The sequence below is a fragment of the Schistocerca serialis genome, chromosome 8 (assembly GCF_023864345.2).
Source record: "Schistocerca serialis cubense isolate TAMUIC-IGC-003099 chromosome 8, iqSchSeri2.2, whole genome shotgun sequence".
Taxonomy (NCBI): domain Eukaryota; kingdom Metazoa; phylum Arthropoda; class Insecta; order Orthoptera; family Acrididae; genus Schistocerca; species Schistocerca serialis.
The window spans coordinates 168,139,165-168,155,267 of record NC_064645.1 but is presented as its reverse complement, the minus strand read 5'-3'; the positions used below and the strand labels follow the sequence as shown (position 1 = coordinate 168,155,267).

The 16,103-nt window shown below is 44.3% G+C and overlaps 1 protein-coding gene across 1 annotated transcript in view; it reads left to right on the top strand.

Moving 5' to 3' along the window:
• The window catches only part of LOC126416651 (somatostatin receptor type 4-like), a 366,521-nt gene that overhangs the window by 237,712 nt on the left and 112,706 nt on the right, over positions 1–16,103 (top strand). The window contains exon 3 of the mRNA XM_050084447.1: positions 9,737–9,942. Coding sequence (XP_049940404.1) covers positions 9,737–9,942 — 206 coding nt within the window. The remainder of the gene's footprint in view (positions 1–9,736; positions 9,943–16,103) is intronic.

The window sequence follows — 16,103 nt, the reverse complement described above, 5'->3', positions numbered from 1 at the left end:
ATGAACAATGATGGGGTTTAAGTGTAATGTGTGTCTGATGTAGGTATATTGTCCGCAGAAAATGACGATGTGTTCATGGCTGTGTGCGCCGCCATATTGGCGGGTGACCTTGAACGAGTTTCGCTCGGCCGCCACTAGGGCTCGGCGGATCGCCTATAGTTCTAACTAATGGCGATCCGCGGAAAAAAGATGCTTCCGGCGCCGCCATTGCGGTTTTTGAGCGCTTGACTTCCGGCCACGCCCAGCTTATCTCTGACGTACATCCGCCATGAAGGCAGCAGCACGCTAATTTCACTCGAGGCAGCCGCACGCAGCACACAGCCATGCCGTACAGGAGGAGGAGATATGCAAGAAGATCAAGAATGCCTGTGTACTAGACTGTGGTCACCTTTCCCATGACTCCAGGAATTATGGTACAGCTGTTGTACTGACAGATAAACCATTTGCATTGTATACAAGAAACAGGAGAAGTGTTAATGGTAATGAGAGAATTAATATTTGGGTTAAGATTGGTGGTGTATTAACAAAGTACATAAAAGTACAAGGAGATGTGACTGTATACTATCATCCTTAATAAAGAGAACTATCCTTATCTATCCCATGCATGTTGGTGTCTACCCCAGACTCACGCGGTTTAAGTGCGCGGGATGATCCGTGTCCTGTTAGGAAGTGGACCACACCGCGGCTGGGATCCATTTGCCTGAGTTTTAGTCTCTCCCTTGCATCGGGAAAGAATTGGTGTGGCCTGAAGCCCTTATCACTTGGGCCCCACTCACCTTGCCATCTATGTATCCTCCAGTTTTTTAATTGGCGTGTCGTATCAATTGGTACTCCAGTTATCTTTCGAACCTGGTCGTGCCTTCCCACCTTTAGCTACGACATAGCCGCTCCATATCTTATCGTAATTCTGTTGGGTAGATTCCGAGCACCAGACAGAGTGATTCCACTGAGGTGCTGTCGAAAGCTCCCGATAGTCTAAGTAAGCCGCTCCTTTGCTCTCGTCTGATGAGGGTCCGGTTTGTTGATAGGCTCAACCCAGGAGCCAATGTGTTGGCGGCGAAGCTAAGTACCGGCACGAAGAGTGCACAATGCTTTATATCCTTGTTACCGACAAGCGGAGTTCAAATCGTTCTTAATGTAGTTTTGTTAGTTTTTATAGTATTTTCTTTGCTTTATTTGTGACAATGCACATGTGTCCATGGAAATTTTGCTGTTCGTCTATGTGTACCCCAAGACAGCATGTGGTGATTGCTCGTTAATTGTTTCTGTCCCCTATTTTAAAACTAGGGTTTCTCTGGAGAGTCCCTTTTAGTAAAGTGTATGTTGTTTTGTTATCGGCTGTTTTGAGTTGTGTTACTGTTTAGAGTGTTCCACTTGCTCTTCCTTCTAGCTGGAACGTATTATTAGCAGACACTACAGCCAAAAGGTAGTCTGCGTGTGCGACAACATCTGTCATTATTGTTCCCTCTAGTTGTTGCACGAGAGGTTCAATAGTGATGTCCCATAAGATGGGGCCATATATCGAAACTTGGGGGCATATTCTGTAATTCGTTTGATTACTTTTAGGTCGTCCGTCTGCCATTCGGCCACTCTTTTCTTACAGTAGTCTAGTGGACTGTGGTCAGGGTTTCGAGTACCCCAAGTTGTATGAGTCTCTTGAACACTGCGGGCCACCAGGGGTTATCAAAGGCATCAGCAATGTCGTTCATAATTCTCACTGCATACTTAGCCCTGGTGTTGTTGGTAATTTGTAAAGCTTGGTCGATGGCCTCTTTAATCGACTTTCTCTCTCCGAAGCCGAAGTTGTGTTGGCTTAGGCCATGGAGAGCTCCGTGAGCCTGTAAACGCCTGCGCAAGAGATTTCCCTGCACTTCTAAGAGGTCAGGGTCATAGAATGGAATAAAATATCAGGAACACACATGGAAACGTTTTTGAAGCTTGCAGAATACTATGCATGGAGTGTGCCAAGGCCCGTCAGTAAAACTATTCGGTTGGCTTCTCTCCAGTGGAACGAAGAAGTTGAGCAATGCTCGGAAATCACAAAAAAGAGGATGAGAATCGTGCGGAAGTAAGTGTTTTAATCAGCCAGTATTCAGAACTAGTAACACGGCGGGCAACAGCGAGTCAGATGGTGTTATGGGCATTTCTTTGATCTCATTTTATCTATAACTGTATTTATTGTTGGTCTACTTATAGACATTCGTCATTATTATCTTGATTACACCGTATATTTTTAAAACGATACCCTTAGTGTCTTCGATTTATCGACTTAGGAAATGCTTCTAAAATGATTAATAGATGACTCAAATTATAAGTCAATTTTTTAATTACTTATGTGACCCAAAAACTTGTAATCAGCTCTCATCGATAATGCAACATTAATTAATACAAGTTTTCTCTATGAAGAGAGAGTAATTTTCGTCCTCAGTAATAAACGAAAATACTTACTGAGACAGCGACATTCAAGGATTTGCTTAATTTTAGCTGAAGCTGGTGAATGCAGTCGTGAAGTAAGTTAAGTTAGCCTCTTACCTAGGTGCAGAGAGGTACGTAGCGCGGCCACTGAGAGAGGGGAATTTTTTATTGCTTGCCTTCCAGTACTCACAACTAACGGGAGTGCGCGACTCGTACCGATAATCTGTTACGGCTTAGATTTTGACACGGAGGTAACATAGATTCGTGACTGTGCATTACAGAGACGACTATCTGCAAATGAGGTACAGACAGTATGTGACCAAAAGTATCCAGACATACCCAAACGGCGGCCGCTTTGGCCGAGCGGCTCTATGCGCTTCAGTCCGGAACCGCGCTGCTGCTACGGTCGCGGGTTCGGATCCTGCCCCGGGCATGAATGTGTGTGATGTCCTTAGGATGGTTACGTTTAAGTAGTTCTAAGTCAAGGGGACTGATGACCTCGATGTTAAGTCCCATAGTTCTTAGAGCCATTTGATTTGAACAGCCCCAAAAACATATGTTTTTCATATTAGGTGCATTGTTCTGCCACATACTGCCAGGTACTCCATATCAGCGACCTCAGTAGTCATTAGAACCCGTGAGAGAGTAGAACGGGGCGCTCCGCGGAACTCACGGACTTCGAACGTGCTCATGTGATTGGGTGTCCCCTGGTCCGCTGTTTCCGATGTGATAGTAAAATGGAAACATGGACACGTACAGCACAAAAGCATACAGGCCGATCTCGTCTGTTGACTGACAGAGACCGCCGACAGTTGAAGGGGGTCGTAATGTGTAATAGGCAGACATCTTTCCAGATCATCACACAGGAATTCCAAACTACATCAGGATCCACTGCAAGTACTGTGACAGTTAGGCGGGAGGTGAGGCAACTTGGATTTTATGGTTAAGCGGCTGCTCATAAGCCACACATCACGCCGGTAAATGCGAAACGACGCCTCACTTGATGTAAGGAGGGTAAACAGTGGACGACTGAACAGTGGAAAAACGTTGTGTAGAGTGACGAATCACGGTACACAATGTGGCGATCCAATGCCAGGGTGTGGGTATGACGAATCCCCGCCGAACGTCATCTGCCAGCTTGTGTAGTGCCAACAGTAAAATTTGGAGGCGGTGGTGTTACGGTGTGGTCGTTTTTTGCGTGGCACTATCACAACACGGGCCTATATTGATGCTTTAAGCACCTTCATGCTTCCCACTGTTGAAGAGTAATTCGGGGATGATCATTATATCTTCCAAGACGATCGAGCAACTGTTCATAATGCACGGCCCATGGCGGAGTTATTATACGACAGTAACATGCCTGTAATGGACTGACCTGCAGAGAGTCCTGACCTGAATCCTGTAGAACACCTTTGGGATGTTTTGGAACGCCGACTTCGTGCCCAGCCTCACCGACCGACATCGATACCTCTCCTCAGTGCAGCACTCCGTGAAGTTTGGGCTGTCATTCCCCAAGAAAAATCTTCCAGTATCTGATTGAACGTATGCCTGCGAGAGAGGAAGCTGCCATCAAGCCCAAGGGTGGAGCCAACACCATATTGAAATTCAGCACTATCGACGGAGGTCGCCGCGAACTTGTAATTCATTTTAGCCTGGTATCCGGATAGTTTTGATCACACAGTCTATTTGTAGCAAGAAACATGAAATTAAATTAAGGAAGTTGTCATTCAACGCAGAGAGTACAATACAATGACATTCGAAGCATTCAGTAAGCACTTGTGATTAAGTCTTATACTGAGTAATGCCTTTAAATCAAAGTGCTTTACTGTTATTAATTAATTAATCATCCACTCACACAGACAACCCAGGACAGTTCATAAAACGATTACAATGTCACAGCTTTGGTGTCGCTAAGGGGGGAATCGACCTGAAACAGAGAGTAGTCGACACGATGTGTTGCGAATCGTGTCGACATTTGACGATGAGTACTTGGGGACTGTAGCTAGTCTATTCGGGGCTCATTACATATTAATTCATGCAGTTTACGAATTAATAATAACAACTGTCCGCCCCACAGCAGTAGTGTATCTGCTCTCGAGAAAATATGTTTGATGACCACTGTTCTAGAACATTCAATATTGACTTGGAATACAACTTGGAAATGGGACAAATCGTTTTAACGATGAGTTGTGCGAAATGGTAATGGCAGAGAAAGAGCTCTCCGAAGGATTCTATTGGCTTATGGGCAGAAACAAATAAGGAAAGAATGGTTGTGTGAATGAACAATTTTATCAACAACAAAAAAAAAGAAGTTATTTGAGAGCGATCCGCTTTAGATGTACTAACATTTATTGAAACCACGATTGGTTTCGATATTTTAATATCCCATCTTCAGGTGTATGAAGTTATAGTATTTGGTAATACATAACATGGGGCGGACCAGTCAGTGTAAGAGTTCCAATCATTTTGCATGTGGCGGAAATTTTTCACCGCGGATCTCTGTACATAAATTACAATACACCTCAGTTGCGGATGTCCTACGTACCAAAACTTGAGCAAAAAGTAGAAGCATTTTGACAAATTTCTACTAAAGCCACGACTATTTTGAGCTTGTGCTGCTGCCTGTGAATACTTGGACTGAACCCACCACTGCGAATACCTTCACACTCTGAAATGTCCGTTACACAGTCTAGCTCAAGATCTACATACTGACTCAGCAATCCACCTTACGGTCACTTCTCCCAATTCGTGATCTAGTCGTGAATGTTTCGCGGGAAGAAAAACTGGTGGTAAGCCTCCATGTTAACTTGAACTCTTCTAATTTTTCGTTCTTGGAACGTAAACTCTCAGCATGTCAACAGTAAGCCACGTCGTGATGCACAACAGCTCTCTCGTAGCGTTTCCAAAAGTTGAGGTTCAAACATCCGTAAGGTATTTTAGAAAAAGCATTTTAACCAACAGCTTTTTATTTGTCCCAACACTCATTTATTGGTTTCGGTTAGTAACCATCACCCAGGATGTTGGTTGGTTGGTTGGTTGGTTTGAGGGATAAAGGGACCAAACTACAGGGACATCAGTCCCTTGTTCCTGACGCAAACAAGGCGGCTCAGCGTGAAACAACTCGCAAAGTACGGCTGGGAAAGTAAAAGGGGGAAAAGGAATGTGAAACCACACGAAAAAATAAAACGAATGGCATGAACAAAAAACGAGGAAAAAAACATACAACATAAGGAAAAGTAGAAAAAGGCATTAAAAAATAGGACAATTGGTCTGGGCTGGCTGATCACAAGAGTAAAAGAGGATGAGCCAGCCACTCTGCAACACATTAAAATGTCGACCACAAAAAGGGAAGGTGGGATGAACACATGTAGGGAAAAGACGAAGACAAAGGCAAACGAATGCAAACAAAGGGCGACATAGTTAAAAGGGAGGGAGGGTGGAGGTCCCAGAAACAAGGCCAAACGCCCACCCCTAGACGGTACGATAAAAATCCCCGTCATGAATAAAACGTAAAACTAAATCTGATGTTGAGGCATCGTCGCCCAACCCCGAAGTTAAGTGCAGGGAAGGTTAAAAGTTCGCCGTAAAGCGGCTAAAATTGGGCAGTCCAGCAAGTTGTAGAGGGCAGAAGGGAGCCACAGTGACACCGAGGTGGGTCCTCGCGACGGAGAAGGTAGCCATGTGTTAGCCACGTATGGCCAATGTGCAGCCGGCAAAGGACAACTAATTCCCTGCGAGAGGCTCGCATGGATGACCGCCACACATTCGTCGACTCCTTGATAGAACAGAGTTTATTTGGTGTGCTCAGGGTGCGCCATTCAGTGTCCCAGATCGCGAAAACTTTTTGGCTGAAGACTGCTCGCAAATCGGTCTCCGGGAGGCCAATCTCCAGAGATAGTTTACTGGTGGCCTGTTTGGCCAGGCGGTCATGTTCAGTGCACGGTATCCCGACATGGCCTGGGGTCCAAATAAAGGTCACTGCACCCAGGATGTCTACCAACGTAAACATTAAAAAAATTATGGAAGTACAATGCATACAAAAATAGCAAAACTCAACAAATCTATAGCTACAGATTTACCTTCTCGTAATTACAAGATACAAAAAATTAATTAAAAGCATCCCATTTTCTTTGAAGCTGAACGATACCTAAATTATCCAGTGAAATTGTACTAATACTTGAAATAATTTGTCTTAAAATACTGACAGTCATATTGTTGTTGTTGTGGTCTTCAGTCCTGAGACTGGTTTGATGCAGCTCTCCTTGCCATTCTATCCTATGCAAGCTCTTTCATCTCCCAGTACCTACTGCAACCTACGTCCTTCTGAATCTGCTTAGTGTATTCATCTCTTGGTCTCCCTCTACGATTTTTACCCTCCACGCTGCCCTCAAATAATAAATTGGTGATCCCTTGATGCCTTAGAACATGTACTACCAACCGATCCTTTCTTCTAGTCAAATTGTGCCACAGACTCCCCAATTCTATTCAGTACCTCCTCATTAGTTATGTTATCTACCCATCTAATCTTCAGCATTCTTCTGTAGCAACATTTTTCGAAAGCTTCTGTTCTCTTCTTGTCCAAACTATTTATCGTCCATGTTTCACTTCCATACACGGCTACACTCCATACAAATACTTTCAGAAACGACTTCCTGACATTTAAATCTATACTCGACGTCAACAAATTTCTCTTCTTCAGAAACGCTTTCCTTGCCATTGCCAGTCTACATTTCATATCCTCTCTACTTCGACCATCATCAGTTAATTTGCTTCCCAAATAGCAAAACTCCTTTACTACTTTAAATGTCTCATTTCCTAATCTAATTGCCTCAGCATCACCCGATTTAATTCGACTACATTCCATTATCCTCCTTTTGTTTTTGTTGATGTTCATCTTATATCCTTCTTTCAAGACACTGTCCATTCCGTTCAACTGCTCTTCCAAGTCCTTTGCTGTCTCTGACACAATTAAACTGTCATCGCGCGAACCTCAGCGTTTTTATTTCTTCTCCATAGATTTTAATACCTACACCGAAGTTTTCTTTTGTTTCCTTTAGTGCTTGCTCAATATACAGATTGAATAACATCGGGGAGAGGCTACAACCCTTCTCACTCCCTTCCCAACCACTGCTTCCCCTTCATGTCCCTCGACTCTTATAATTGCCATCTGGTCTCTGTACAAACTGTAAATAGCCTATCGCTCCCTGTATTATACCTGTGACACCTTCAGAATTTGAAAGAGTGTGTTCCAGTCAACAGTGTCAAACGCTTTCTCTAAGTCTCCAAATGCTAGAAACGTAGGTTTGCTTTTCCGTAATCTATCTTCTAAGTTAGTGCTTGCTCAATATACAGATTGAATAACATCGAGGAGAGGCTACAACCCTGCCTCACTCCCTTCCCAACCACTGCTTCCCCTTCATGTCCCTTGACTCTTATAATTGCTATCTTGTTTCTGTACAAACTTCAAATAGCCTATCGCTCCCTGTATTTTACCCGTGCCACCTTCAGAATTTAAAAGAGTGTGTTCCAGTCAACGGTGTCAAACGCTTTCTCTAAGTCTGCAAATGCTAGAAAAGTAGGTTTGCTTTTCCGTAATCTATCTTCTAAGTTAAGTGGTAGGCTCAGTACGGCCTGACAGTCATGTCTCTTCTGAAATGGACAGACATCACAGGAAAAACAAGACGAGCACTTAAAGTGGAAGAAATCATCGGAATTCAAGTTATATCAAAGATACTACGGTTGTACTGCAAAGGTAACAATAACAACATACTTTTGTATTAGTGGTAAAGTGAAGGAACAGAACTTCTTTGCCAATATCTTTGACTGAACGTAAACAAAAACAGAGAACCATTAATACTGAAAGTATAATTATGGCATACAACTGACATGTATTTCTACGTTGGCAATGTAGAAACAGCATACTATCATGTAACACGTCATTGAAAAGTTGTAGCGTCAGGAGTTGTCTGAACATCTCCGTGACACTTCCGCGCTTGCTTTCTTGCAGTGCACTCAGGCCTGATCAGTGATGAGTTCTCTAATCCACCTCGAGCTGTATTTGACCATCGAGAACTTGCTGCCCTTGCATCAGCACGGCTTTAGAAAGCATCGCTCGTGCGAAACGCAACTCGCCCTCTTTTCACATGATATCTTGCGAACCATGGATGAAAGGTATCAGACGGATGCCATATTCCTTGACTTCCGGAAAGCGTTTGACTCGGTGCCCCAATGCGGACTCCTAACTAAGGTACGAGCATATGGGATTGGTTCCCAGGTATGTGAGTGGCTCGAAAACTTCTTAAGTAATAGAACCCAGTACGTTGGTTGTCCTCGATGGTGAGTGTTCATCGGAGGTGAGGGTATCATCTGGAGTTCCCCAGGGGAGTGTGGTATGTCCGCTGTTGTTTTCTATCTACATAAATGATCTTTTGGATAGGGTGGATAGCAATGTGCGGCTGTTCGCTGACGATTCTGTGGTGTACGGGAAGGTGTTGTCGTTGAGTGACTGTAGGAGGATACAAGATGACTTGGACAGGATTTGTGATTGGTGTAAAGAATGGCAGCTATCTCTAAATACAGATAAATTTACATTAATGCAGATGAATAGGAAAAAGAATCCCGTAATGTTTGAATACTCCATTAGTAGTGTTGCGCTTGACACTGTCACGTCGATTAAATGTTTGGGCGTAACATTGCAGAGCGATATGAAGTGGGACAAGCATGTAATGGCAGTTGTGGGGAAGGCGGATAGTCGTCTTCGGTTCATTGGTAGAATTTTGGGAAGATGTGGTTCATCTGTAAAGGAGACTGCTTATAAAACACCAATACGACCCATTCTTGAGTACTGCTCGAGCGTTTGGGATTCCTATCAGGTCGGATTGAGGGAGGACATAGAAGCAATTCAGAGGCGGGCTGCTAGATTTGTTACTGGTAGGTTTGATCATCACGCGAGTGCTACGGAAATGCTTCAGGAACTCGGGTGGGAGTCTCTAGAGGAAGGGAGGCGTTCTTTTCGTGAATCGCTACTGAGGAAATTTAGAGGACCAGCATTTGAGGCTGACTGCAGTACAATTATACTGCCGCCAACTTACATTTCGCGGAAAGACCACAAAGACAAGAGGGATAAGGGCTCGTACAGAGGCATATAGGCAGTCATTTTCCCTCGTTCTGTTTGGGAGTGGAACAAGGAGAGAAGATGCCAGTTGTGGTATGAGGTATCATCCACCACGCACCGTATGGTGGATTGCGGAGTATGTAGATGTAGATGTAGATGTAGAGAGGTTAGCTCGTGCCTCACGATACTGTTCCTCGGTGTGCGCAGATCCACCTGCCGGTGGGCCTGAAGGTGCAGGCGTTCTGGTGCGTGCGCGACTGGGAGCACGAGGCGCTGTGGCGGCTGCACGAGCTGTACATGCTGGTGCTCATCCTGGTGGTGCCCACGTGCATCATGGCGGCCGCCTACACCTCCATCTGCTGGGAGGTCTGGCACGTGATGCAGCGCCGCTGCGACATGACCGCCGGCCACAGGTGCGTGCAAACCACTACAACTGTCAACTGCTTCACCACTAAAACCACGTTTAAAGTACCACAAAAGGAACTTAACCGCTTTAGGTGGACACCGGTATAATAGCTAACTTTTACTAAGTGGGCATAATAAAGTTAATCCAGAAATATATAATGTACCTTAAGACAGACGATCTACCATCTTCTGCTCTGGCAGTGGATGACGTAAGTTAATCCTCCGTTGCTTGCGCGGATTACACTTGTCATCGACATGACTTTCCCGCTCAATTTTGTCTGATAGGGCTGGACTGAGACCGCGCGATTTTCAGTACCTTTCTGTTAACTCTCCGGTTGTTAGCTCCAATAAAAATAAAATGTCGTGTGGCAAGGGCCCCCCGTCGGGTAGACCGTTCGCCTGGAGCAGGTCTTTCGAGTTGTCGCCACTTCGACGACCTGCGCCTTGATGGGGAAGAAATGATGGTGATTAGGACAACACAACACACAGTCCCTGAGGGGCGAAAATCTCCGACCCAGCCGGGAATCGAACCCGGGCCTTTAGGATCGACATTCTGTCACGCTGACCACTTAGCTACCGGGGGCAGACTTAGCTCCAATCATTGTTGGCTTTCAGTTACGAAAGATACATTGCTTATGAAACATTATTTTAGTCTGGAGGACACTTGTCATCCGCGCGAGCTCTGCTGCCACAATCTGAAACAAAGTAAGTCTGTATTGCTTCACTGCTTTCGTAGATTCAATCGATCTTTCATGTGCGCAAATTTAGACGTTTTGAAACTGATTGCAGTTACCTTCCATGTTACCTACTATTCTCTTTATTTCTAAAGTGTGGAAGAAATGTAAAACGCCATAAACCTCAGACAGAGTTTATTAGAGATCCTAATGTATGGTTGGAATGGTTCAATGAACTGAATGAGGAAGATGCTCACCGTGATAGCGCTGACTCAGAGACTGAGGATTCTGTTCATGAAAGCGGTCATGATTCAGGAACACAACAAGAAGCGTCAGAAAATGATGAAAATTAATCACAGGAAGAAGTCACTCAAGAGGATGCATTTTTTTTTTTAGGGAAAGATGGAACAACTGAACGTGTAGGGAAGCAGCCTACTCACGCTGTAGTAAATTCACATCAGTTTCCATTGTGTGCCAGCCAGTCTGCTGTAACTAGCTCTGACGTCATAAATGTTGCGCAATACTTTAAAAGTCAAGCAAATGACCTAAAACTTTTCTAGCATGTCAGAAATAATACTAAATTAATGTGTGTTAAATATCAGTTCGATAACTCCAGCCATTTTCGAAATTTGGACGTTTTTCTGAAAAAATCATTGGCGCAACAGAAAAGAGCTAGAGACTTCAAAATTTATATTTAGATTCATTTTTCATAATGACTGAATAAAAACAGTACTTTGGATATCACATATTAAGATTTTAGTGGAAATTCATGATTTTCTGGTTTTCGTCTCAAAACTGAAGGAAGCAAGATAGATTAAGTAGGCTAGTAAATAAGGCTAGGATGTTTAGATTTAAATAGGTTGGAGGTCCGCTATGACTATGAAGATGTGTAAAGTTTCCTTTTAGTACCTATAAAATTATAGCAATAGCGGATCTCAAAAGGGCCAGTTCAGAGCTCATCTACTGCGTGCAGTGTAATTTAATTAATTCTCTCGCCCAGAATATTTAACTTAGCCACGTCAAAATTTTATTATCAATACTTACCTGCGTGCTGAATGCACGTTTAAATTAAGAGCTTCTTCGGCCATCAGTAAAAGAAGCTATAAATTATTATGTAACTTGAAGTGGTGCGTTACTAGCCCAGCGGCTAGTCGAGAGAGCCGAAAAGATCAGGCGTTCCCTTCGCCGTCTGCACCGCGGGTTTATATATAAGGACGCTGCGCGAGGAAGAAAGGCCCCAGTTCTCTCCAGACGCTGAATGACACGCCATCTGTGTCGGGAGCCGCGTCGCATCAGTGTCACTGCTACAAACAGCCTCGGGTGCCGTATTATGTTTCTAGAGATACGCGGAACCATGAAAACATTCCAAGTGAAGTGTTAATTCTGGAATGATTTTTATTATCTAGCTTCAGTTTGCGTATTGTCGTATTTTCACGTGCCGTCGCGGGACAGACATTCTACCAAATATTTAGCGTGGCGTTTGATGAAATATTTTCATCAAATTATGGCGAGCATTCTTTTAACATTTAATTCGGACATTTATAGTTGCATCAGCGCATTAGACTCTGAACTGCTCTGTTAGTTAGGTTGTAGGGATACTTGTGTTTTTTATCAGTGAATTTCAGAATATACTCAACTATTTTGGAAAACCGTTTTTGATTAGAAATCCCGGACAATCTCCTAATTCCTCAGAGCTATAAGTTGCAGCTATAATTGTATCTCAAATGAAGTGGGCACTAGGATCTCTATTACTGGTTCCATGTTTTATTAAATCACTTTCTGGGTGCCACAAAGCAAATAGAGAGCCAGTGTTGAGAACGGCGAAAGACAGCATTAACAACATTCTAAAAGCCAGAAACTGATTCAACTTGCAAGTGTTGATCCAGCAATCAGATTTTAGTTTATTTTCTACAAACTTATCCGCCGCCCCACATATGGTGCATCGGCCGGGAATGTTACAAAATCATCCGCCGCCCCACATATGGTGCATCGGCCGGGAATGTTACAACATTCAAACAAGGATAATACAGTATATTATTTAACAAACTCACTCGCCGCCCCACAAACGGATGAAAAATAAATATCCTACCAGTGTTAGAAGCAAATCTCGTAATTTTATTACGCATTTGCCTGGACAAAAAAATCTAGCTCGTATGAAAAAGAAAATCTGAATTTGTTCTTGGATGAAAACATAATAAGCATTATCGCAACATGCACAAATGTATACATCAATTAAGTTCATGGTAACTTCCCTAGGGAAAGGCACGCTAAAGAAACAGATGCGATAGAGATCAGAGCTTCCATTGGTTTGCTACATCTATGGGGATCTTTGAGATGTTCTAGGAAGAGTACATAGAAATTGTGGGATAACCCAAAGGGAAATGGACTTCAATCATGTTATTTATGCATAAGTGAAAACCGATTCAGGTTTCTGCTGAGATGTCTGAGGTTTGACAATATCCATGACAGAGGTGTTGGCAGAGAGATTGGCAAGTTGGCTGCTATCAGAGCTGTCAGAGAGGTTCTTGAACTATTCACGAACAATTGCCAAAATTATTTTTCTCCTACTGTATATCTTAGTGTTGACAAACAGCTTTTGACATTTAGAGGAAACTGCCCTTTCAAGCAATATATTCCTAGCAAACCAGCAAAGTATGGGATGAAGTGTTTGCTTTGGTTCATGTAAAAACAGCTTACACTTTGAATTAGAACCGTACGTCGGTAAGCAACAAGAGTGACCATGTAATGCCAGTAATCCAGCTGAAGATATTGTTCTTCGAATGGTCAAACTGTTTCAAACGTTAGAATATATTATGCTGTGTACAAATATTAAAGGTATTATATTTAGATTTAATAAAATAATCTAACAACCAGTCATAAAGACTGTTCAAAGTATACAAATCGACAGCTTGTTTTGTGGATGACACCAGTCATCCGCGCGAGTGACCATGTCACAAATTTTCGAGCGAGTAATGAAGGGCTCAGATGCTTATCTTGAGGCGAATGAAATATTTTCAAGCACACTTTTATTTTTACCAACCTGTATTTGTCAGCCTATGACACATATGCGTACATTCCAGCGTTGTGCGCTTGTTCATTCTACATACTACCAGCCAAAATGTTTTTGTAGTGTTTAAAATTGAGTAAGGAAGAAAGGTCTGGCCCTATTCCCGCGCTTGAATTTTTGACGTCAGAACTTGTTGGTTTCATCCCACATGTATTCCGTAACAATATCGTAAACCGTCGAAAATCAAGTTCATGGGCTGACATAGTTTGTATTTTACCGGATTTCCTGTACTTCTCCTCTGTGCAGAAGCACCAGTTCTGTCTTGTCCTGAATGTAACTAGCACTTTCTGTGATTCATTATCATACATCGCTACCAGGGAGACATGGGTAGCCGCTGAAACTTTTCCCAGATGGACGGGGTTCAACACGGCCATTTTCGATGTAACTAATTCGGTGAAGCTGAAAATGTGTAATGGCCAAGAAAATAAATTTTATAAAACTACACAAAACATTTTGAATCTCAGAAGACGGATATTTTTGTATGTAGCATTATTAGAACAGATTACTTTTGTACCTGAATTGTGAGTAAATTTCAAGAGTATATTCAAAGTACTTCTTTTTAAGGTATTAAAATGAACAAGAAAGTTACATTTTCGATTGAACGATCTGAAATTACTCCCACTATAATTAAACCCAGGGCATCTAATAAGTTCTGCAATAAATCTAGAAAATACTCTCATAATAAACTCTCGCTTCCCGCGCCCGGGTTCCCGGGTTCGATTCCCGGCGGGGTCAGGGATTTTCTCTGCCTCTTGATGACTGGGTGTTGTGTGCTGTTATTAGGTTAGTTAGGTTTAAGTAGTTCTACGTTCTAGGGGACTGATGACCATCGATCTTAAGTCCAATAGTGCTCAGAGCCATTTGCACCATTTTTGAACCATAATAAACAAATTTTTTTGTATCCCGCCTGTATGGCGGCGTGTGGGTCTGCTCCTGTAAACTGAAGGGTAGGCCGAATGTAGGAACTGAGTAGGAGCAGAAAAAGGTGAAATGCTTGGTACTGCAATTAAAATTGGTTTTACTTAACTTTGGCTGAGATAAGCACGTAGGTGCCAAGCCGTACAGGTGTCAACGCTAACTGCTACTACACTCCTGGAAATTGAAATAAGAACACCGTGAATTCATTGTCCCAGGAAGGGGAAACTTTATTGACACATTCCTGGGGTCAGATACATCACATGATCACACTGACAGAACCACAGGCACATAGACACAGGCAACAGAGCATGCACAATGTCGGCACTAGTACAGTGTATATCCACCTTTCGCAGCAATGCAGGCTGCTATTCTCCCATGGAGACGATCGTAGAGATGCTGGATGTAGTCCTGTGGAACGGCTTGCCATGCCATTTCCACCTGGCGCCTCAGTTGGACCAGCGTTCGTGCTGGACGTGCAGACCGCGTGAGACGACGCTTCATCCAGTCCCAAACATGCTCAATGGGGGACAGATCCGGAGATCTTGCTGGCCAGGGTAGTTGACTTACACCTTCTAGAGCACGTTGGGTGGCACGGGATACATGCGGACGTGCATTGTCCTGTTGGAACAGCAAGTTCCCTTGCCGGTCTAGGAATGGTAGAACGATGGGTTCGATGACGGTTTGGATGTACCGTGCACTATTCAGTGTCCCCTCGACGATCACCAGTGGTGTACGGCCTGTGTTGGAGATCGCTCCCCACACCATGATGCCGGGTGTTGGCCCTGTGTGCCTCGGTCGTATGCAGTCCTGATTGTGGCGCTCACCTGCACGGCGCCAAACACGCATACGACCATCATTGGCACCAAGGCAGAAGCGACTCTCATCGCTGAAGACGACACGTCTCCATTCGTCCCTCCATTCACGCCTGTCGCGACACCACTGGAGGCGGGCTGCACGATGTTGGGGCGTGAGCGGAAGACGGCCTAACGGTGTGCGGGACCGTAGCCCAGCTTCATAGAGACGGTTGCGAATGGTCCTCGCCGATACCCCAGGAGCAACAGTGTCCCTAATTTGCTGGGAAGTGGCGGTGCGGTCCCCTACGGCACTGCGTAGGATCCTACGGTCTTGGCGGGCATCCGTGCGTCGCTGCGGTCCGGTCCCAGGTCGACGGGCACGAGCATCTTCCGCCGACCACTGGCGACAACATCGATGTTCTGTGGAGACATCACGACCCACGTGTTGAGCAATTCGGCGGTACGTCCACCCGGCCTCCCGCATGCCCACTATATGCCCTCGCTCAAAGTCCGTCAACTGCGCATACGGTTCACGTCCACGCTGTCGCGGCATGCTACCAGTGTTAAAGACTGCGATGGAGCTCCGTATGCCACGGCAAACTGGCTGACACTGACGGCGGCGGTGCACAAATGCTGCGCAGCTAGCGCCATTCGACGGCCAACACCGCGGTTCCTGGTGTGTCCGCTGTGCCGTGCGTGTGATCATTGCTTGTACA